At 40.9% G+C, this 24,313-nt stretch overlaps 1 protein-coding gene across 1 annotated transcript; it reads right to left on the reverse strand.

Moving 5' to 3' along the window:
• Positions 1–17,549: 17,549 nt before the first annotated feature.
• LOC111924610 (fatty acid-binding protein 5) lies at positions 17,550–22,767 on the reverse strand. The gene is made up of 4 exons (XM_086884000.1): positions 22,564–22,767; positions 19,603–19,775; positions 18,544–18,648; positions 17,550–18,419 (listed from the first exon to the last, which is right to left on the reverse strand). Exons 1-4 carry the CDS (start codon positions 22,637–22,639, stop codon positions 18,369–18,371), a joined length of 405 nt encoding a protein of 134 aa, XP_086740126.1. The 5' UTR covers positions 22,640–22,767; the 3' UTR covers positions 17,550–18,368.
• Positions 22,768–24,313: the final 1,546 nt, after the last annotated feature.

Here is a 24,313-nt window from a genome sequence, read left to right on the forward strand (position 1 = left end):
CAGTGCTGGGGCTGTATCATTTTTCCATACCACCTTTAGCACAAATTTTGTCTTTGTTATGGAAGGCAATGTGTTAAGGAATATGCACTTTCTGACTGGAAGAAATCTTTCCTGCCCAATTTTTGTGGAATTTGTGAAGGAAGATGAAAGTCATTAGGAACAAAAGAAGCATTCAGAAAGGCAAAAATTGGAGTCTGAAGAAAAGTACTGAAAGTTTTACATGTGACACACCTACATTATAAATGACATTTTTCCTTCACAGAGGAACACACAATTCAGTAATTCAGCCCCCTCCACCATAAGGCATTAGAAGCCAGCACTGCTTGTCCATTCATCCAAAAGTGCACATTCCCAGAAACTGAGAACTGCGTAGTTTCTAGTGGGTTGTCTGGATGATAATAGTAAGCTGTTTCCTTCTGAGCCCACTTAATGGCAATTAGTGCAGCTTTGGGGATTGCGATAATCATTTATTTATACTGTTCTCCAGTGGAAAAATAGCTTTTAACAGTATTTACCAGAGAGCAATAGCTGCAATAAGCAGGTTACCTGGGGACAGCTGCACCTTTGCACAGACCCTGACTACAAAATGTCATTGAGCTTTATTTTGCCTAGAAGAACATTGGGCAGACGATACTTGACAATCCCTAGTGGCATATCACTTTTACAATAGTTATCACTGACTACCAAACCTCCACTCCTCTCTGGGATTTGGGTAAAATGTTCTCTGCAGGAAACAGTGAGAAGCTCCTGTTTCTGGGTTTGGCCCTTGCCTAGCCAATGCAACTGAAGATGTTTCTTATACAGCATTCTACTTGCTGCCCCACATAAAAACAAATCAGTCTGGGTGTACTCAACTGGAGTCACCACCTTTGACACTTCAAGACCCAGCTAAAACAAATCCTATGGCTGACTTGACACCAGTAATGTGGTACCACTTGACAAAGGTGGTACTACTTCAAGAAGCAGGTTGGACTAAATGACCTCCAGAAGGGCATCCACTGATGATATGAAGCTATGAGATATGCATAAAAGCCTTGGATGCTTAGAACATTATAGTTTTCCATTTCAATTGCAACTGTTTTGAAGCTGAATCAAGAACCTTGTATTTAATCAAGTTGGTGCTAATCCAACAGTGAGTTCAGGACTTCTACTGGTGTACACTGTTGCACATCATACTTTTATAGCGTGCTTATGCATTCCATGGATTGCAGAGGTCTTTTGATTTCAAAATAGTAAAATGAAACATCAACAACTTAATATGGTTCCTCCCATGCAAGAAGGATGTAATTAACTTCAGTCACTGGCTTGACCTGAAAACAGGGGGCCATGGCATCACAGGAGCTTCTGGCAGTGGGTAGAAACTGGAGGAGGAACTTCCAATGCCTTGCAAACAGCACAGAAAAGAGCAAAATAAATTCTAAATATAGGTTAAGTAGCCTCCTTTATTCCATTGGATGAAAATGCTTTGACGTCTGTAAGTATTGTAATACCCCTATTATGTTTTGATTATTGAGGTATCATTTGAAGTGCTAACAATGGCATCAGCCTGATCAGAACTGAAAGGGGAAAATGGAGAAGGCAAGATCCTTTCACAGTGGGCACTTTCAGGGTAGTTTTGATTTGGGCCTTGTTTCCAGAGACTGTGTGTCAGCAGTACCTGGAGGCAGTACTGAGCAAGGGAAACCTGCAGGAAAGCTGAAGAGAAAAATTATAAATACAAAAACTTCCTTGTTTTCCATATCTAAATCTGAGGACAGGAAAGCAGACTATGTCTGTTTCTGTGCATGCCACATTAATATTTCAGTGAGTACAGGGGCAAAGTGGATCATTTAAGGTGGGGCTAATGAAAGTAGGGAAGGGATCTGTATTTTTAAATAAAATTACTAGAAGGAAGTGATTAGCATAGTTTTTAAACAAATTACCAAGTTGCTCTTCTTCTTATAGCCTTTTCCCTCAACTACTTCTATGACCCTATTTTTTTGATGCTGAGCATTCCAGTAAATGCCTATGAGGTAAAGAAGTATTATCATTATATTCCTCTGATGAGAAAGAAATGCAGAGGATAAAAGTACATGTTTAAAGACACATAAGAACATGGATTTGAATGCCTATGTGTAAGTAATTCTATTTGCTGAAAGCAATACAGAAGATTAGTGTCAGTGTCTTCTAGTCTTGCTCACTAATCCTTTTATAGCATTCTTTTCATTTATTGCTCAGCAAAAGGACATAATTACATGACCCTCAATAGTTAAAAGCACTTGCTCATTTGTCTGTACACCGAGTTGTTCTATTTATAGCCATTTTTGTGCAATTTACATGCAATAGGAAATATGCTAGCAATGCATTGAGAAATCAAAATCTAAGCTTGACTTTACTCTTTTTCATTGTGCGAGTCTGCTCTAAAAGCCAGTGGGAAATTCATGCACAAACTTTTCATTGTATCCCCAAGGCAAAGGCCAAGGGTGCTCCAGATTGTAACGCTGCAGGATTTAGGGCACAGACTAAATATTTCTCAAATTTCACAGAAGTTGAGTGACCTATCATTTATATTCTCTTTATACCAGTTTATATCACCTATTTCCAGCAGGCTCAAGCATTTGCCTGTGCAACATTTCCCTGACTGGCCTCTGTTACTAAAACATCTTTTAGTTTTCCACCTATAGTACAATTTAATTTTCATTCTAGGTTGCAAATATTGATTTTTTTTTTTTCAGATCAAGTCTTAAAAAAAAAAATCTTACATAACAACTGTCTTCAGAGGAAATATTTCGTTTCAAAACTAATGAATGTAGTCCATTTACTTAATTTATATTCTCATCAATCAGCCATTCTTTGAATCTGTTTAAGTTATGTTTCCACGTACCTGTGCATACTATCTTTTTTCTGTGCTATTTATTTATTTCTTTCTCACTCATAATCCAAAAGAGATTTTACTTCTTACATTTTCCCCACACACCAAGGCAAGAGCCACCACACCTGTGCCATATCAAGTTCTCATAAGAAGAGACATGCTTCCAAAAACTCTGTTCCTGGGGGTGCCAGCTGTACTTAAATTTGACCCTGGTGTCTTATCAACATCTGATGCAACTCTCTGTGTTATATCTTGTCCAGATCCTGCACAGTCTGCCTCTGATATATGGGCATAATATCTCTTGTGTGATGTTTCAGCATGAAAGACAACACAGCCTCACTACTCACTTAGGCCTGAAGAGGCTCTGGGAGGTCACCATTCAATCCCCTACTCAAAATACTCAAAATGCTCTGTCTTCAGACCCTGCAGCTGAGGGCCTTCATCCTTCTTGACATCAAAGTCCTCAGGCTCAGAGATCTTAGAGTTCTCTGAGCAACTTCTTACACTGCATGGCTGTTTTCAAAGGGGAAACATTTTTCTTTTTATTCGACACTGCCCTATTTCAGATTATGATAATCGCATTGCATTATCCCACCAAGTTAGTATTTAGACTGACTCCCTTTTCTAGGTAATCTCAAAAATATTGTAAGCATACTTAGGTGCTCCCTAAGCCTTCTCTTCTCCAGTCTAAACATGCTTCAGTGGGTTATGAAGTGCACTAGCTCTGGGATTCAACTCACCTTCAAAACTCAAATAGGTTCTTCTCTTGTCTTCACCTCACCAGTGAAGGAAGAAAGATACATATTCTTGGGGGAATATCCTCTTACAAAATAGGTGTGCAAGTGAGGTAGGATGAACTGATCTGCAAATGTTGGGGATTTCCTGCTGATAAGACAAAGAGATTAATTGCTTAGCTAAAAGCAGAGGACCATCCAAATGGCAAGCGTCAGGAGCGATGAACCTTGCCCACAGGCACACAGACTCTCCTCTGGTCTTTGACTGCTGTGTTTGTGTGGCCAGGAAATGGCACCTCTTCGTTCTTTGTTTTGTATCTCTTAAAAGAAGAGAGTGATGACTGATTTCAGCATTTTGCCAAGTGGTTTGATTTTCACATACAAAATGTTCCGCGTGAATGGAAAGGGCGCTGGACCCGGATGAAGCCGCAGGAGAATGAATTACTGGGCAGAAATCATAATCCTTTTAAGTGGCACACCCCAGTGGTAGCAAAATGTACCATTCCTCTTTTTTTCAATTATTGTTTCTGGTTGGCAAATAGAAGAAACATCCTTAAAAAGGCCAGCCCCATAAGTGGAGACAGACATAGATTTCTGCCTGGGAAATGCCTGTCCTTCACAGAGCGCTGGGCAACAAAAGCCTTTCCTTGTTACAAAAGTATCTTAAAACCCATATAACACCAGAAGAAAGCTGGCACCTCCCTAATCTTATCTTTGTCATTGCACCTATTATGGTTCAAGACACACCTTCATTTAAATACAAGTAAAGTTCAAAATCTTTCTGAATCAATCTGATTACATATTTACGTGTTGTAAGAAAATGATTCAACACTGCAATTACCTCTTGCCATAATTGATTGTATTTGTTTACATGGTAGGTTAATAACAAAATATTATCTGGAACTGAACTCTACCTTTAAGCACAGTTTAGATTATTGCAGCAATATACCAAACATAATGTCATAAAGGTGTTGCAGGTGGCTACTTAATCACAGTTCATAATTTTCAGCATTCATTCTAAATAGTGCATTTAGAACCAAATTAGCTGTCTTGAATGAATGATTAATTTGACTGATAGTGAACTATATGGCATTACTGGTAAGCATTATGAAGGTTTAGTAAGAAATAATTCACAGATACATCTATACCTTTGAAATACTAGTTTAGAAAAGGAGTGAATAGTCTTTGCTTCTTTCAGGGTGATGCCTTTCTATTCCAGGAGCTGTGTAATACTTTTCAGTGCCTAAATTCATCTTCTGGTATAGCTCAAAGCCATTATGCTCTCATCTTGCCATCTTAAAACAACAGTATAATAGGCCACTCCAGATTTATAATACTGTGTGTTTGGATGTCATGCAGTAACACCACATTTGAACAACCCCTAACTGCATGTAATGTTTTAAATTACTGTGTATAAAATTGTTCTAATTTTGAGGGAAATATTTTTTTAAATATGGGAAAAAGAGGAAAGATGTATCTCTGAATCTGCTCAGAACAGATCCATGGAAGCATTAAAATCTTTCATCAAGCCTGTTTCCCACACATCTCCCTTTATGCTATCTAACCAGTTAAAAATGCTAGAATAAATTAGTCCAGTGATGTGGTAGATAACAGGATACAGAACCATTGGCATGCAGTTTACAGAGAATTTTTGAAATTGATGGAAAGGTCTTACAGGAATTGGAGATGTAAGAAACACAGGGAATCCAGTCCCTGCTGCAGTGACTTCAGAATCCTGCTGCAAGATATAGGGTGGTCTTGAAGATTATTATACCAGAAGCAGGATTGTCATTAGACTAATATTCATCCATACTCCTTTTGACACGTAGTTATCATCATCTGTGCTCATCTCCTTCCACTTCTCTGCCTTGCTGCAGCTTCAGACCTGACTGATGTAAGCAGATGTCACTGGGAAGCTGCAAAGGCTTGTGGCTTCCACAGGACTCAGCTGAATTGAGGCCCTAGATGGAAAGATTTAGGTTTCCCTCCATTTACATAGAAGGTATTCTTTTGTGCTGCTTGTTCAGTGCACAGTGTAATGGTGCACTGAGCCGTGCCTCCAAAAGCAGCAAAAGGACAGGTAGTGCATGTGTAGGTGGATGAGCTGCGTGCTGGGGGAGCGCTGGAGGCTTGTTTTTAGGTAGAAAAGTACACTTGGAAATGGAAACACCTATAAAAATAGATGGATGGATAGATAGATAGATAGATAGATAGATAGATAGATAGATAGATAGATAGATAGATAGATAGATAGATAGATGTTTATAGGGTTGAGGCTTTTTGAGATTTGAAACAACTGAAATATCCTCTTCAGAACAGATCAGTTTCTTGGGGTCCCACAGAGTTAGCTAGTGGTGTACTGTGGTTCCCACTGGGAAGCTTGAGAATATATCCTCCCAGCTAGTGTTTTAATAGTGTAAAATTCCAACTGCTAGGCAAGAATGATTGGTTAGTTTATAAACACACAGGCTGGAAACAGGGGAGGGCATGGGAAGAAAAGAAAGATATGTCTCATTACTGGAATGTAAAACTCAGTTTTAGTTTGAAAATCCTCTAAATAGAACCAAAGGGTTGCCCTGTTTCTTAACCATAAGCTTTACTCAGGGTGGAGCTCTTTCTTTATTCTACTTCTGTACATCTTGTTTCACCAGCATATTTCTTTGTGTTAGATACAGTCTGCTGATCCTTCAGATCACTTCCATTTTTAAGTTTTCTCTGGTTAGCTGAAATAAGGCCTTCCACAATAGGTATAGCTCCCTCAAATGCTAAATTGTTTGCTATGAAACAACATGGATCTGCTCTGTAAGCACCAGCTTGAAGTATCTGACTCTTTTATTACATCCAGAAATTCCCAAATATACATCAGTTCCATATCAAAATTCTTGAACCCCTTGATCAGGGAAATATCAAGATGTCTGGACTAATATTTTAGAGGACTTTATAGTTTAGTTGTGAGTACTTGTGACACCTAGTGGTCCTGGCAGAAAAATGCAAATATTCTAGAGGAAGAGGAAGTAGGGGGTGGGTCAGTCAAAGGAGGAAAGGAATCAATATCCCTACCGGAAGACAGTTACTACAGTAATCTAAGAAAACACACAAATTTTCTCCCTGAGGATGAGGCACACCTGTCTGGGGCAACCTTTGTAACCCTTCATGTAAACAATGGAAAAATTCAGCTAAATGAAACGCTTCTGAGGTGGGGTGGCACTAGGTGATTATAGATGTTTGAGTAAGGTGATCAGGAAATTACTCAAGTCCTTTTCATGAAACAAAAGGTGAGCACAGGAGCTGTGGGTGATGGCATCAACCTGTAATCAAAAGAACACCTGGGGTAGAGCAAAACTGTTGATTCTTCTACACCATGAAGAAAACCAGGGAAAGTGTTGTACCCAGCTCATTTCTGTCTCTTTACAAAATCATCCTTTAAATGTGACACTTAGTAATGTTCAATCATCTAAGATACTCTGTATATTCAAAAGAAAAATGTGAGCATTTCCCAAGGCACGGGCTCAGAACTCAGATGGGCTGTGAAGAAGTCTGTGTCAATACCTTAACACAACCCCTTGAATTTATGAACTTCGCAAAAAGTCCGGATCAAGAGCAAACACACACCTGATGCACAGAAGTCATCTAGCCAGTGGACTGCCTGTCATGGTCAGATGCAGGGACAGGGCAGCACGAACTGTGCTGGCTAATGCGGAGCTGGCACCTAAAGAGACAAAACCTGCTTGCTGTTGCAGGGCAAAGCTCTTCATCAGCTTCCCAAGCTACTGACCCAAGGGGATAAAATCTCAAGAACCTCCTGTGGTGGAGATTCCTAGAAGAAAACTGCTTTTGATGGTAGAGCAAACAACATCCAATCGCTTTCAGTAGTCTCTAACAGAAATCAAAACAGTGGAGTCCAACATAACAAAAACATAACACAAAACTCCTCAGAGAGAGGTGTTCACAGTCAATTAATGACAGTGCCTATTTCTGTGCCACTGTCTGTTAAAACAAAATACCCATCTAAAGATCTTTGACAGGGATAACAAAAACTAAAAACAATTGACTTCACAACTAAACAATTTTTGCACAGGTAGACAACAGATCTACTAAAACACAGCTTGTAAGCATGCCGTTCCAGCCACATACAGTTTGTATAAACTTAGTGTGACTCATGAATTGGAGCACGTTGTGTGATTCACGCCACTCCTGTGAGGTTTGTGGGGTGAGGGGAAGGCTCTGTACCTCCTGCTGCATCATGGCCTCTTGTGCTAGGCAGTACCATTGTACATCTCTGGAGGACAACAAAGTGTGTTCCCAGTGGACTTGGCAGTTTGCTCCTCAGACTGCCACCTGGCATTTCAGGCCATGTCTGCCCTTTGTCACTGCCGTGGCAGGAGCAAAGCACCTCAGCATGGTCCTCCAGGTGAGGTTTGGTGGGACAAGTCTGACTCCACAGTGTGGCACGGTTGTTATAGGTGTGGAGAACAACCCTATCAGATGCTGTTTGCTAGGTTTTTCTATAAAGGAATAGAACTCAAAGTGCAGTAACTGCATTACTTGTCTAGAAGAATTACATGAACAGATCCTACATCAGTCCCCAGGCTGTTCTTGGACTTTGCAAATGATAATTTTGCTTGGACTGCTTAGTTGTAAGTGCTTGTCTAAGAGAACTTTGTTAGGTGTCCCTTTGTAAATCTCGCTAAGAGAAATAAAAGTATTTTCCTATAGTGCTGGTGTAAAGGCAGGAAGAAAGATCTCACCTAGTAATCGAGGTGTAAACTGTATGCCACCAGAGATAGAAGCAAATTCTTCTAATATGGAAAAAGTAATACATCAGATGGTGAAACTCTTCAGGATTTTCTAAAGGACCATATGTTTCTTCATCCCAACCTAAACAGCATAACTGCAGTTAAAAATGGAATCTGGATTGATTCATTCCACTCAGCACCACACTCCCATTTTCCCACGTGAATCCTGAGGCTTGCAGGGAGCCAAGAAATTATGACCCCCTGGGTCAGCAGAGAAGCAGAGTCACTGCACAGGGCACAGCAGCAGCAGTGACAGGGGCAGCCTCAGCATGCTGCTGTGGTACATCCCAACTCTGAATGAATTCTGCATTACGTAAAACCAGAGTAAACAGGACCTGGAGAAACAATCAGTTTGATAGTAGGACCTTATCAGTCCCTACTCATTGTCAACAATGCACATAGCAGAAAGCCAGACAGAGTTGTCCTGCGTGTTCAGGCAGAGCCTGTAAGAAAGACAAAAACCGTGGAGCAAAAAATCTTGAGGAAGGGTTGCCAAGAAAGCATTTGTCTAATTGCGAAGAATAATAATAAGACCTTAATCAGTGTATTGGCACCCCCAGTAGCTTATGAAATAGAGGGCAGGGCAACAAGGGGGACCTATCTTCTTCCTTAGTAATATTTGAATAATATTGCCACAGAAGAATGTGGGATCTCCATTTGTGAAATGTTTTAAGAATACCTGGATGGAGAGGAGAGGAGAGGTTCGGAGAGGTTCGGAGAGGAGAGGTTCGGAGAGGAGAGGTTCGGAGAGGAGAGGTTCGGAGAGGAGAGGTTCGGAGAGGAGAGGTTCGGAGAGGAGAGGTTCGGAGAGGAGAGGTTCGGAGAGGAGAGGTTCGGAGAGGTTCGGAGAGGTTCGGAGAGGTTCGGAGAGGAGAGGAGAGGAGAGGTTCGGAGAGGAGAGGAGAGGTTCGGAGAGGTTCGGAGAGGAGAGGAGAGGAGAGGAGAGGAGAGGAGAGGAGAGGAGAGGAGAGGAGAGGAGAGGAGAGGAGAGGAGAGGAGAGGAGAGGTTCAGAGAGGAGAGGAGAGGTTCAGAGAGGAGAGGAGAGGAGAGGTTCAGAGAGGAGAGGAGAGGTTCAGAGAGGAGAGGAGAGGTTCAGAGAGGAGAGGAGAGGTTCAGAGAGGAGAGGAGAGGTTCAGAGAGGAGAGGAGAGGAGAGGTTCAGAGAGGAGAGGAGAGGAGAGGTTCAGAGAGGAGAGGAGAGGTTCAGAGAGGAGAGGAGAGGAGAGGTTCAGAGAGGAGAGGAGAGGTTCAGAGAGGAGAGGTTCGGAGAGGTTCGGAGAGGTTCGGAGAGGTTCGGAGAGGTTCGGAGAGGTTCGGAGAGGAGAGGAGAGGAGAGGAGAGGAGAGGAGAGGAGAGGAGAGGAGAGGAGTAATAAAGAAAGAGCAAAATATTGCAACACATACAAGAAAGTAGGAGACTGTCAAATCCAGAGTCATTCCACAAAAAATAAAATTATATATTTGGCTTCAGTAGAATAAAACTTCATTTGCACAGTTATATTTGAGCTTAGCATCTGAGTACTTTCAGATTTAAACTTCTTTTGATATTTAGAATAAATCTACTGTAGAGCAGTAGAACATTAAATACTCATAAAGAATCCTTTGGAAATTCTTCTACTACCAAAGTGAGAATATTAACTTTTACAGAATTATGAAAAGGGAAAGTTGAATTAATTTCACTAAATCCATCTTGTTACAGAACAGAAACAATCAAAAACCTTTTAAACCCTCTAATATAAAGGAGCAAAATCAGTACAGTGATCAAACTTAGCTTTTAAAGAGTCCTTTCACTATGTAAAAATGCTAGACCTAGCCTCACCAAAGGATGAAAAGGGGCCAGAAGATCTGCCATGATTGCTTACCAGTTCCTTGCAATTTTTTCCTTTTGTGTAAGTAAAACCCTTGAAAAGTACATGTTATTTTACTTCTGGGGATCAGTGAGTACTTAGGGGACTGCATCTGAAGGAGAACTGTATGGTTGGCCAAATCAAGCACTGGTCATTAGATAAACCAATACCTTCTAAGGCACACCAGAATTCTCAAGAAACACAGTTTTATTTGATAGAAAGGCAAAGTAATAAAAATAGAGGTTATGCTGCTCTGCCCTACAAGAATTGTACCTGTAAAATGCACCTCTGAAGTGCACATCACATGGGGAAATTGCTGTCATTCTTCTTGGCTTCAATATTAAGAGTACTTGTGTTAATAAAATCATGCTTTTATTCATGCAACCTATTATTCTCAACATCTGAAATGACATCAAATTACATCCAAGTGTATGTTTCAATGAACAATTGGAATCATAAGAGATACCTCATACAGCACAATTTTGTTGGCAATGAGACCTATACACTAAATGATTCTGGCTTTTCCAAATCCATTGGATTCACAGTGCTAACATAGCATAACATTTTCCTTTTCCTCCTTGATGTATCTACATGCAACTTACCATGCAAAGAAAGTTGCTCTGCTTATTAAATAACTGACATTTTATTACATCAAGATAATTTCAAGACTTGCAAGGATAACAGCCCATTGTATAAGGTAATGAAAAATTAATTACAGCCTTCTTTTCTGTGACATGAAGTAACTATACAGGCATGGTATTCAACATGTTTTATTGGTGTATTCTTCAAAAGATATCCAAACAAGCATTAAATTAAAGAAAAAAAAAAAGAACAAAGTTAACAGTGAAAAGTTAACTGAATATTCTGATGCAACTGCACAGCCTTCCTACTAAAATTTGTTGATACTATTGAAGGCAAGTAAGGGAAATATTTTCTCAGTAATAAGGTAATTAAATAAGAGTACCATAAAGAGAATAAAATACATTTACTTCTCCACGTGCTACTCTTTATTCCAAGAATAAGACAGTGAGAGCATAATAAAACCATACCAGCAGCAGTGATCTCTCCTTTCTGCTGTAAATATTAGTTTCTTCAAAATAAAAAAGTGAATATATGAATTTATCTAACTTTATGTGCCACTCAAATTGTGTTCCCAGTGAACTCTATTCCCATCATAAGTATTACAAACATCAAGAAGGAAATTTTTATAATTTAAAGAGTCAGTAATGTTTCTTAAAATTAATTATTCATTCTTGATTTCTGATATTAGTTTTCAGTTACTAAAGCCTAATCCAATCATACTGTAGTAATGCAAGGCTTTCCATTGATATCAATGGCTGTTGCTTCACAAGATGCTCTCAGCACCTTTCTAATAAATGCACTTAGCTCTTGATGTCAGCAGGAATCCAGCCCAGAAATCCAAGTCAGTATGATTCAGCCTCAAAGCAGAAGTTAACTCTCTAGTAAAATCTATAGAAGAAATTATGGAAGAGTGCAAAGCATCTCCTGAAATTTAAATACATGAGCACAACACAACCAGAGAAATCTCACTAAATAGACAAAGGAATTTTATTGTATCTCTAAGAAAACAGTCAATTATAGTGGAACAAAGACACAGCTGACCAAAAGGATTATCAGCTGGGGGAAAGGGAAATTCCAGTAGATGTCTGGAGAGTCTCTCACACAGTGTTCTTAATGACAAGGAGGGATATGTAGCCATATCCAAATAAGTAACTAACTACGTGAATTAGAGCTATGGCTGATGATCTGAGTTTTCAGAGCTTTATCTGTTTTAAACATTCCTAGAGGTTTGGTACACTTTATTTCCAAGAATAGATAATTATTCAGATTTATGTTTTCTGTAACAGAAAAATCTCAGGGGAGACCTTTCTTCACAGATTTGTTATTTTGATCATATTATATTAAACCGTATTTGAAAGTATATTTAATTTGAATTGTTCCTTCCTTCTCCTCTGCAGACTTGTGACTGTGTCTTAAACATTGATCACAGGGATTTGACAGATATGACTAACTGGGAGCAGATCTAAAACATGAGGGAAAATCTCAGAACTCTGAAAATTAAGATAAAAATGAGACAGAAATCAAAAATTAAGCTATAAATTTTTGCATTCCGACTTGAAACTTGAGTTCCAGTTCCATCCAGATATGATGAAATTTGTCCAGAATTGTGAAGCTTTAGCTGACAGATTAATAAAGGAAACAGATGAAGTTTTCAGATTAAGTTGTTTACTTCATTTGATTATCACAAATAACATTCAGAAATTAGCAACACTGTCACTATTTTAAAAAAATTAATTCAGCAGAGATTGGCTTTTTGGGTAAACACATATCTATCTATTTTCTTAGGTCAGGACTATACTGATTAAATACTGCAGAAAATTCTGCTTAAAACCACTTCAGCACAAGCATAAGAACAAAGAGCATGTGGAAACAATTAAACCTCTGGCTAATATTGCTTAGACATTTACTGCATTAAAATCAGACTTTTAAGATGACTGCCATGGATAACATTGCATGCAGTTGGAGTGGAAAGTCGTGCACCTACTTTTCATCATTCTCTTGGTACCGAAAAACAGAGTGAAGAAAGCAAGCTTAAAAAAAAATAAAAAGGGGAAGACTGGGAAAGATACACATATTAATTCTTATTCTTCTTAATCCCTGTTCCAGTTTACCACAACAGCTGGATGTTTGGAATCTAAGTCTGAGTGAGCTGGTAATCTTTTTTAAAAACAGGAAAAAAAGAATAATCTTTCTGAAGAAAGTGAGCATACAGAAGGATAATGCTCAGGCCCAGATAAGCATGGACTGTTAACAACAAGGGGAAAGAGAAGTGAGGATGTTAAGGCACTGAGGCATCTGTGATTTCTGTTCTATTCAATTGGCTTCCTTTACCCTGTCACGGTTTAAGAAAAGCAGCCAACAGTTAAGCTAGTCCTTTTCAGGACTGTATTCCATGAAGTGGGCAGTAAGAATACAGTCATTGAAACAATACCCCCAGCAGAGAAATGCACCTTGCATTTTCATTCTGCATCTCACCAACAGAAAAATATTAATGTCAAAGAATAGAAACATCTTGTTTTCTGAACTTTTTGCAACCTGGACAAAGCAAGGCGGTTTAGGAGAATGAGATGAGACAATAAAAAGCACTCAGAGCAAACCCGATCATCAGATACTGCTTTACTCAATTTAAGAGATAGTATTAATATTTTCCCTTAATTACACTACCCAATAAAATAGGAATAATTCCTACAGGTATACTCTACTGCTACTTATAGAATTAAATTGCCATAACAAGGCCTGGCCATAACTTCTAGAGTGAAGAGTCAATCCAAGTTGCCTTCAGCTCAATTTACCATGTACTCAAGGAGCCTTTGTACTCTAGGAGATTCCAGAAACTCCCTGTCATGGACTCTCTGACCTCAGTTCAAGGTTTTCCTTGAGGTCAAGCCATGCAGGCTATCCTATTCTGTATGCTTTTGAATTTGCTGATCACCACACAGGACTTTATCACAGGGCCCCAGAAGAACATGCCACAGACATTCAAGCCACAGAACAAGAACACCCCTGGGATATGCAGCAGCAGCTCACTGCCTTCCCAGCTTTAAAACTGCACCCAGTCCCCCACTTTTCTGTTGGACACTTGCACTGCACAATGAGCTCACCCTTATCTAACACCTCTTCTGAAGGCAGACTCAAGGATTTCAAGCAGGAATTCCCAAGGGAACCAGAGCCCTGCCTGGGGGAGCAAAAAGTCCAACCCTAGACAAGTGGTATGCATGGTCCTCAGACTGGGATATTTTGTCCTCTGGTATTTAATTTCAAAGTGCACATCTATGTTTAATGACAAACATGTTATTTATTTTAAAGTGTCAACAATACTCTTTGAGATTCAGCAGATTTTTGTAAGACGTTATCTGAAACTGGTTCTAGGTTGCATGTATTGCAGAAACTTTACATTTCTTCTGAAACTATAATGAACTTCACATGTAAATATCTTCAGAATATAATTAAGACCACCTGGTAGAGGGAATTGATTTTAAAAACATTTTTGCTGGAAAGGAAACCAAATTCACTCTTGGGAGCAGGGTCTCTCATAGTGTTTCCTTTTCCTCTGAAATAATAGTATGAAGTAAAACCATTCTGGGAAGTGTCAACAAAAACTTAATTTGATGTACAAGGGCTGAAAAGCCAAAGCTAGAAGAACCATGGGACAAAAATGTGTTTACACAGATGCTGGATTTTCTCCAAAACCTAAGAAAATAGTGCTAAATCCTCTCAGGGGCTGAACAATGGGACTGAAATTAGGCATCAAAGAATAATTAATATATGTTAACTTACTCCCACCCACTCTCACACTGGGATTTTTTTCCCTACAGTCACAAATAATCAACACACTGCAAAGCTTTCTAATCCATTCATTGTGTCAGCACATACTCAGGCAGGAAAGGAATCACCAGCAAAGGTCTGAGTGGAACTGGTCTGCATTACTGTTTTTATTTTTGTTAAACCATTTTATGTAGAATATAAATAATATGGTAGTTCCTTCACAGAAATTAGTTTTAATGAATTTTTGTGTAAAATCTGAAGATATCTGAGCTGGAGACTGATACTCTGACAACCAGCTCAGACATAGACTGACACCCCAGGCTGAGCTGAAATGGGGCTTCTGGGCAGAGACCCAGGTCTCCCTTAGGATCCAAATAAACATTTACAGGGCACTTATTTTCAGCATCTGACCTTAATAAGAGTTACTTTGAATGGACTGCTTTATGAAGCAACAGAATTCATAGCACATAATATGATGTGGAAGTGGATAACATGCTTTATACAATACAAGATTTTTAAGTCTTAACCTGAAAAAAAAAAAGTAAGAGTGCCTATTCAAGGATTAATTTGCTTTTCAGATGTTTGAGTCTCAGTTAATATAGCCCAAATGGCCAATGGAAGAGCCAAACTGTCTTCCTTACACTTAATCTTCACACCTGAAGAAATAAGCACTCCTCTCTTTCTGAACAGCTGACAGCTATCAGTGGAATCATATCCTCAGAAAACTGAGGTTTCCTACTGTTGACTTTGTTTTTTAAAAAACTTTGATCTGGAGGGCATGTGTGAGATAGGAAGGGGAGAGGAAGAGGAAAAGCCAGTATTAATTTCAGAGACGGCAGGCAGAGTAGGATAACAATTTTGAAATAAATCATAATACCAAACCATAACAGGAAAATCCTTAACAGTCTGAGCATTATACAGAGACAGCACACTCTCCACAAAGCACAGTGCCATCTCATTAGTGTTCCTGGAAAGCTCAAACAAGAGACTTCCCTAATGTGGTGGAATATCAGACCTAAATTACTAAACAACTTCATTTTCTACTCCTTTATCCCATTTCACTACCAAAAAAACTCCCACTTAGCCACCCACTCACCAACAAACAAAAAAACGAACAATATAAACAGCAGCCTCTTCCTTGTAAACAGCAGAACTACACCAATTTGAGAAGACAGTGAGATTTAAAGATATAATTTAAAGATATGTCTTTAAATTAATGTGTTTTGGTCACTGCTTCTCTTTGAGATTCTTTCATCCCTCCAAAGTATTTTAAAAAAAATGTACTAAAATGTCACAACAAATCTTGTCGCCTTATTTATTTCTTTAGCATTATAAAGCAGTCCTGGCTGGATAATGCACAACCTCTTTTTCAGTTCTACTCAGAAGTCTTATTTTCTGCCTTCTGATGTGATACAGTGAACTACAGTTATTCAAATTATTCAAATGTCAGGACAACTGGCTATTTTGCACTGATGAGAATGCTTGTGCATATAAACTCATGAAGAGTGAAGCTTTTTACTAGTATAATAAATAATGGGAGGAAACTGGAAACTAAATATATTCTCAAGTCTTGAGCATCATAAATCTTGGCTTGCAGTAGTATAAAGCAATTGTCATTTTAAGTGTATGGTCTAATCTAACACAAACAGGTTGTATATATGGTAGTTCTGGGTCTCATTATACTTACATTGAAGTTACTGGCAACTGAGGCTGGAGCTATCAAAATAAAGCAAATAAATATGTGAGACTAAGTAGTTCTGGAGAATTAGCTCTAAAGAATTCCATTTTCCTCTTTATCTACCTCTTATCATTGGTCAGCTTCTGTTTAAGAAAACTTCTTATGTGTGCCAAGAGACCTAGATATGTTTTTCTTCCATTTAATGTCAAATAAAGTGTCACTTCCGTGTGCAGTCTTTCCATCATCAAGGTACTTTAATGGTCCATCTCTTTCATCAGGACGCCTATTTTCATAACATTTGTGGAATAGTTATCTTTGGGACCTCTAGCCTCTTCTTCACATGTGGCTGAAATTTGGAGAGCACAGATACACAGACTTTATAAGCCTTGTTTCCAAAGGAAATCACTCTAAAAAGACACTCTTCTGCCTTTTGTTTTACAAGAAGTGATCTCATTGTAATCACAACGGATGTCCTATGAAAGACATTGGACTGTTTTTCCATTCAAATGAAAGATAAACAATTAACACTAGCCAGGATCAGGAGTAAATGAGCAGGGGTAAGTGATAGAGCAGTGACCCCACAGAGGGCTTAATGCCCAGTTGAAAACAGCAACACTGTCTTTAGGAAAGGAGGCAGGATTTTCATATCACGCCTGATGCAGTTTAGTAGATCCCTTATCAGATCACTTTGTTTTCCGTATTACTTCTATGGGTAGATTCCTTCTATTTCTAATGTCTGTGTAAGACTACACTTAGTCTTTGGGGTTCATTTTAAAATGATGAAAAATACCACTAGAAAATAATGTGAAAATTGACAACCCAAAAAGGAGCCATGGAAAGAAATTGCGAGAAATATTCTCCAGAGGGAAATGCTTTCTGAGGACAGAGGTAAAGGGGATGACACCATAAGTAGTCATAAAAGGATAAATGGTCCAAAATTACGGAAAAAGTCGCTTTCCATTGTTAGCAGAATGAACACAAAATAACAGATTTTTGTATTTGAGTAAGCACAGTAGGATGATAACTGCATTGAGCAGCTACAATCTCAGAAGTAAAAATTGGTTCTTCAATGACAGATGCAGCAAACAGGACCTGTGTAATTGCATGATCCCCCAGGCTACTGAATTCATGGAAACATTCTTGTCACCAAATGGTTTCACTTTTAGGACATAGTTGTCTGGTATCACAGAAATTCACCTAAAACCTTTTAATTTTTATCTCATCAGACATCTATTTGGCAGAATATAGCATTGTTGGCTCTGTTTCCCAACCACTGTAAAAGTAATACTCAAGACACTGATATTTCTGATTATTTATTATGGCACTTCAAAGCATATAAACTCCATTGCTTGGTGTTTCAAACAAGTTAAAAAAAAATAAAATAAATGAGGCTTTAGGTTTTAGGCAGTATTTCAGCAGATTTTGGTTACAATTTTTTAGAATGTTACTAGACATGGAATAAGAGTTTTGCTAGGAAGTCTTCTTAAAATAAGGCTTCCTTTCAAGAAAGTGTGTATGTGCTTGCCTAGATTTATCAAGTTCATTGGCTTATTGGTATATATATATATATATATATATATATATATATTGAGATTAAGAAAAATGTGGGTTTGAAACACAAAACCAAACTAAGCCTGAAAATCCATTCCTCTACTTAAACACCAGTTTAGCTCATCTCGTAGTAATACCCAGGCAATTCTATTTACTTTGTAACATGGAGGTTAGAAAAAGCATTCAAAGTTTGGGCTGTGGAGTTGTTCCAATCAAGGATTTTACTGTTTTAGAAATTAGAGCTGTTTGCAATATATTGGCTTGTCTTGTGCTGAAGGCAGATTGTAGTAGACCCTAAAACCAGATCTGTTTTTATGAAGCCTCACTTAAAATTCCACTATAGTAACAACGTTTCCACTTCATATATTCAACAATTTTATTTAATAGCCTAACTTCAGAATAGTTACATAATAGTTACATCACGGCCTTTAAAAAGAATTGCACTCAGCTACTCAGTCCATTGAAATACTAGAAAACGGGGAAAAGGAAAATAAGGAGTGAAAAGGAGCTCTGTCCACTGAACTGAGTTGTTTGCAGCAAGTTCCTACTGAACCTGAAGATGTCCTCATGCTTTCTGGTAGACTCTAACACACTTGACACCATTCATGTCACATTCCTAGAAGATAAAAAGATGGATTTATTTTGGGCAGATCAACAGGGGAAAAAAGACACATTAAGAGTTAACATTTCAGGCTACCAACCAGCAGCACCTGGGGATCAGAAAGTGGGACTGAACTCACCACCACCAGTTGTCCATCCACTAGCTTCCTTGTTATTGTGGTCTTCTTGCCATCCCATTCCTGCTCCTGAATCAATGACCCATCATCTTTTAAGCTGACAAGGGTCTGAAAGAAGAACCTGACCATCAATATTTTTCCCATGACATTTGGGCAGCACTGAGGCTTTTCAACACCTTATTCCAAATGAAAGATTCCCACCCCAGTTCACTCAAAAATAATTTTATCATTGACAACTACAAAGCCAGAAATTATCTTAAACATTATCAACCCTCTTCTTACAGTAACTAACTCACTGTACAGTAACATTCACTCACTGCTTTGACACATTTCTGCATCAGACAGACCTTTGACAGCATCCAGCAGATGTTCTCTGCTCATCTCTTTGTTACATGGGCTTTGAGCTTTTGTGTAGCATTTATCTGATTTTGCAGTAATAGATGAACTGAAAGTGTGTGGCTGGAGGGAGGGGGGTGATAAACAGAGATTGCTCACACAAGGAAATGAGATGTATCCTTTGTGTATTACCTCCTTTGGGATAAATATTCTCCCTACTAGGCGGCAAGGAGAAACTCTTTGCCTTCTAAAACTGGGGTTTAGTGACTATAATTCACATGGTTGCATTGCAGTCTGTGATCCCACCCCACACTGAACCAGGCTCTCTTGTTATGCAAATATGAGACACAGCAGAAAGGTTAACCCTAGGGCTGAATTGCCTCTGATTAAACATCAATGGCATTTTTTTCCACAGGCTTCAAATGAAGTGGCATTTGGCTTTAACAGGGATTTAGAGGTCTGTTAGTTTTACTAAAAAAATGCTTCTGCTACAAAATGAAAACGGCAAAATACACAAGACTATTGATTTCAGCATTTTCCCTGTTTGGAATTTGCTAAATCCATGTTAAAAAAAAATAAAAAAAATCAATGAGACTTGCAGAGACAATTGCTCATCAGATAAAGCATTGCTAGAGTGGATATTAAAAACCAGTTTTAAAATAGCATTTCCCTCTGTAAAGCACCGAAAGAATTGCCTTTTTTTAACAGAAAGTCTAGTATACTGACCTGAGTTTTCCTGCCATCTAATGTATTTTCCTCGAATTTCTCACCAAGCTTGAAGCTGAACTGTGAAGTTTTGAAGGTGCTTTCTGTTTTCATGGTGATTGTGTCCCCATCCTTAATGATGTAAACGTCTGGTTTGGCCATGCTTCCCATTTTTCTCATAGCCATACCCACACCTGCAAGGCGAGAGGCACAGAGTGTCACAAAGGCAGTTAAACCCTGAGGCTTAGGGCCACACAAGAATTCAAACACCTAATTCCCATTTAATTAGGCACTTAAGTACACTTGAGAATCAAAGCTCAAGAGCCACAAAGAAAGAGGATGTTTTAAATTTTCCAAAGCTTATTTGCAGAGTTACCCTTTTGTTTCCTCAGAGAACTAAAGTTAAATGTATTTTGCCCTCTAGAGGATTTGTAGATATCCCAAAACTTGGCACTGATTTTTTTTTTTTTTTCAAACAGAAATAAAGAGCAAACAGGAAAACAAATACAAAAGCTTAAACTAAAATAAAATCATTCTCTTGAAATTCTGAACACTTTAAGAATTCTACAAATTATTTTTAATTGCCAGATTAATCCACTTGATTCAAACTCAATAAATACCCTTCCATTAATTTGTACACAATTGCAAACATGCCATTTTAAATTAAACTTCATCTTTTACATCCTGTTTAGGAAGTATGGAGTTGTGAATTAGCAAATCATTATCATAAAAAATAGTGCTTACACACATGCAAAAGACAGAAATGGAGAAATGAGCAATTTGCAAATGGCTGAAAATTCATGATCTGGAGACAGCAGCCCTCAAAACTCTTCAGATTCACCTGCTATCAGCTCCTGCATACACTGTTTGGGGGGGTTTACTTGAATCTTTTTGATTTGAAGGATGAAAATACAAGTGAGAGGGCAGCAAGCAACAAACATGAATCCATCGAACTGGTAAGTGCATATCTGAACCACAAAGTGATATGCAACCAAACGGGGCAGAAAGTACCACCAAGTCAGTGAGCGCCTGGGTTCTGCAACTGGTGTGGTTAAAAAATGTTGTCACGTATCAGCACAGCACTCCCCTGGTACGTGGAGGTAAGGGCTGAGTCTTTGAGAGGGAAATACTTCCCAGACTCAAACGAGATTCCAGGACTGAGCCTTAAGCTTGAGGTCACAGAGAAAAAAAGTTATCCTCAGTCCAGCATTTCTGATCAGAACTGGAAATCATTGCCACAGTAACCTACACAAACATTCTGTTGCTGTAGTCCAGGCCAGAGTAATCAGGGAGTTATTTGATCAGCTACAGCTTGGGATCCAACTAAACAGAGATGAGCTGCATGTCTTCCATATGGCAAGAAGTGAAATTCCTACTTCTTTGTCCTCAAATGTTCTTTTACACAGAATGAGCAGAATCTCATGAGTGTAGTCTCATTTATGGTGCATCAATAAGATCAAAGGCAGAGAGTTTCACAAGTAGCCAGTAAGGGTGAAATCCAGTAAATGACTGGCTCCTAAAATGTGACTTGGTACAAATTTAATTGCCTAAATTGTAAATGTAAAATGGAAAAGTGACTGGTTTATTATTTCAATCTAAAACCAAACATGTCTGTTGCTGCCTACACATGGGAGGTGCTCTGCAGTTGCAGCACCTAATTTCTACTTTGAAGTTGCAACCTGGCACACGCCTAGGTCTGGCCATTGGACATAATCACCAAGGCATCCTAATCCATGGCTCAACCAAGCTGAACCTAAAATTCTTGAATTCCCTCCAAAGTCTCCCAAAGACTTCAGTCCAAAAGGCTTTTTCACATCATATATATCACATACTGACTGACAGGCCTCCCAAAATATAATTACAGCCACCGCTATCTGCAGAGTGTAAATGCAGTGATTTTTTTGTACTTTACATGAAGAATGCAATACCTAAATTCGTTCTTCTCTTCCCTCTAAAGATAAGGCTACATCTTCTATCTTTTGAGAAAATATCATGGCTTTCATCTGTGTATAAATTGCCAAAAAATAATAGCTCCTGGGCCATATAGACACGGCGAGGTATCTATCACCTGTCAGCCAGGATGCCCACAGGAAAGTGGTGAATCAGAGCTTGCAGATGTGGCTCCTTGTCTGTTAGGTGTGGTCTTCATCCGGTAACTTCGTGTTGCAAAAAAATGTAGGGCAACCTGGATGCAGGGATAACAAGCCAGGACCATCCCCTTGAGATAAAGGTGCTACTACCCACAGAAGAAAACACGCAAAGAGCCTCCGGCAGGGCAGCCGATTACCCACGGGCAGCTGATCCAGTTTGGCTTTCTCGGGCGGGGACACCCAAGGTGACTGCACGGGGAGGCAGCCCCGGCTCAGCAGGTCTGTGTGCGGCCGCCCCGGGCGGGATGAGCCAGCCCAGCCCAGCCCCGCTGCGGCGCTGCCGTGCGGCTCCCGCCGCGCTCCCGGCCGGGCAGCGCCGAGCGCCCGCAGCCGCCGCCCGGGCAGCCCCGGCTCCCCGCCCCGGCCACCACCGGCGAGGGAGGGGCGAACCGGCCTAATCGCAGCCGGGCTGCGGGCACCGGCTGCTAATCCCGGCCGCTGCGGAGGGAGGCGGCGGCGGGGAGGTGCCTGCTGGTGCCGGCACCTGCCTCACGGCAATTACGATGCAAAAAGGGTCGCTGACATCTTCAGGACGCGGAGGCAGAGGCGGCAGCTCTCCCGCGAGGAAAGGTCTGCTGCCGGCCAGCGCTCCCCGAGCCGAGCCGAGCGGGCGCGGAGCCCCCGGCGCCGCATCCCGGAGAATCCCGGCATCGTCCCCGCAGCCGCCGCCCAGCCGTGGCTCACGGCCGGGCTGCATCCCACCCTCGGCCCGGCTCCGGGACCGCGTTCGCCGCGGACCTTGGACAGAGCCTCGCCGGCCGGCAGCGACAGCGCATCCCTGGGACGGCATCCCGGCATCCCTCCCGGGGGCGGGGAGCCGCCGGCTTCTTACCCAGCTCCTTCATGTACTCCTCGAAGCCCTCGCTGGAGACGAGGCACCATTTACCCAAAAACGCGTCGATGGCCATGGCGATGGCGGCGCTGGAGCTGACGGCGTCTCTGTAGAAACGTGAAGGCAGAAGGACGGGCTGCAGCGAGGCCGCGGCCGGCTTTATAGCCGGGCAGACAACATGTGCTGCCGGGAAGAGCCAATGGGGCTCCCGCCGCGCCCCGGCCCCGGCCCCGGCCCCGCCGAGCCCCCGCCCGGCGAGTCCCGCCCGCGGCGGCCGCGGCAAGAGCGAGCACGCCCCGGCACTGCCCGCCCTCCGCCCGCACACACACACACAGACACACAGACACACAGACACACAGTCACACACACAGACACACACACAGACACACAGACACACACACAGACAGTCACACAGACACACAGACACACAGACACAGTCACACAGACACAGACACACACACAGACACACAGACACACAGACACACAGACACACAGACACACACACAGACAGTCACACAGACACACAGACACACACACACAGTCACACAGACACAGACACACACACAGACACACAGTCACACAGACACAGACACACACACAGACACACAGTCACACACACAGACAGGCACACAGACACACAGACACACAGACACACAGTCACACAGACACACAGACACACAGACAGACACACAGACACACACACAGACACACACACAGACACACAGACACACAGTCACACAGAGAGTCACACAGACACACACACACACACTCAGTCACACAGACACACAGACACACACACAGACACACAGACAGACACACAAACACACAGACACACAGACAGACACACAGACACACACACAGTCACACAGACACAGACACACAGACACACAGACACACAGACAGGCACACAGACACACAGACACACAGTCACACAGATACAGACACACAGTCACACAGATGCACAGTCACACAGTCACACAGACACACAGAGAGTCACACAGACACACAGAGAGTCACACAGACACACAGACAGTCACACAGACACACAGACAGTCACACAGACACACACACAGACACACAGACGCACAGTCACACAGTCACACAGACACAGTCACACAGACACGCACTCATACACACGGACACACACACACACACAGAAAACGCACACTCACCTACACTCGCAACCCCTCTTCGCACCACACATGGGAACGCCCAGGAGTGGTGGGACACTGCCAGCCATGTCCTGCCGAGGGATGCTGTGGCCTCACAGCTCCTTCGAACAAACTCCATCCGGTGTGGTGAGAGTCCAGCGTGGCCGGTACCCATGCGCTCCTAGCTAGACTCCGAATGCTAAGTTACACTGTTTATTACATGTCATGTTTTTTTGAAGGCTAATTCAAAAAATCATCATATGGCACAGAGACAGAGCAATAAGGCATCAGCATCCCAAAGCAGTTTATTGGGTTTGATTGCCAGCTTTCCCAACAACTCCCTAACTCCCACTGGTACATCACATATATTGAACCACGGCAATCTGTATGTCCTGTGACCTGGGAGCAGACCTTCTACATACACACAGTGGTCAGTTCAGCAAACAAAATCAATCAAAATACAGAATTAATGTGAGTGTTTGCAGTACTCAGGAAAAATCAAAGCCTGAATGCAACCTCATGCCTTAGCATTGGAAAAATGAAGATATGATATCTCTTTTTTTAGCCCATTTTGAACTACAATTCCTACATTACGAAGG

This window comes from Cyanistes caeruleus, chromosome 1, assembly GCF_971803275.1.
Source record: "Cyanistes caeruleus chromosome 1, bCyaCae1.hap1.1, whole genome shotgun sequence".
Taxonomy (NCBI): Eukaryota; Metazoa; Chordata; class Aves; order Passeriformes; family Paridae; genus Cyanistes; species Cyanistes caeruleus.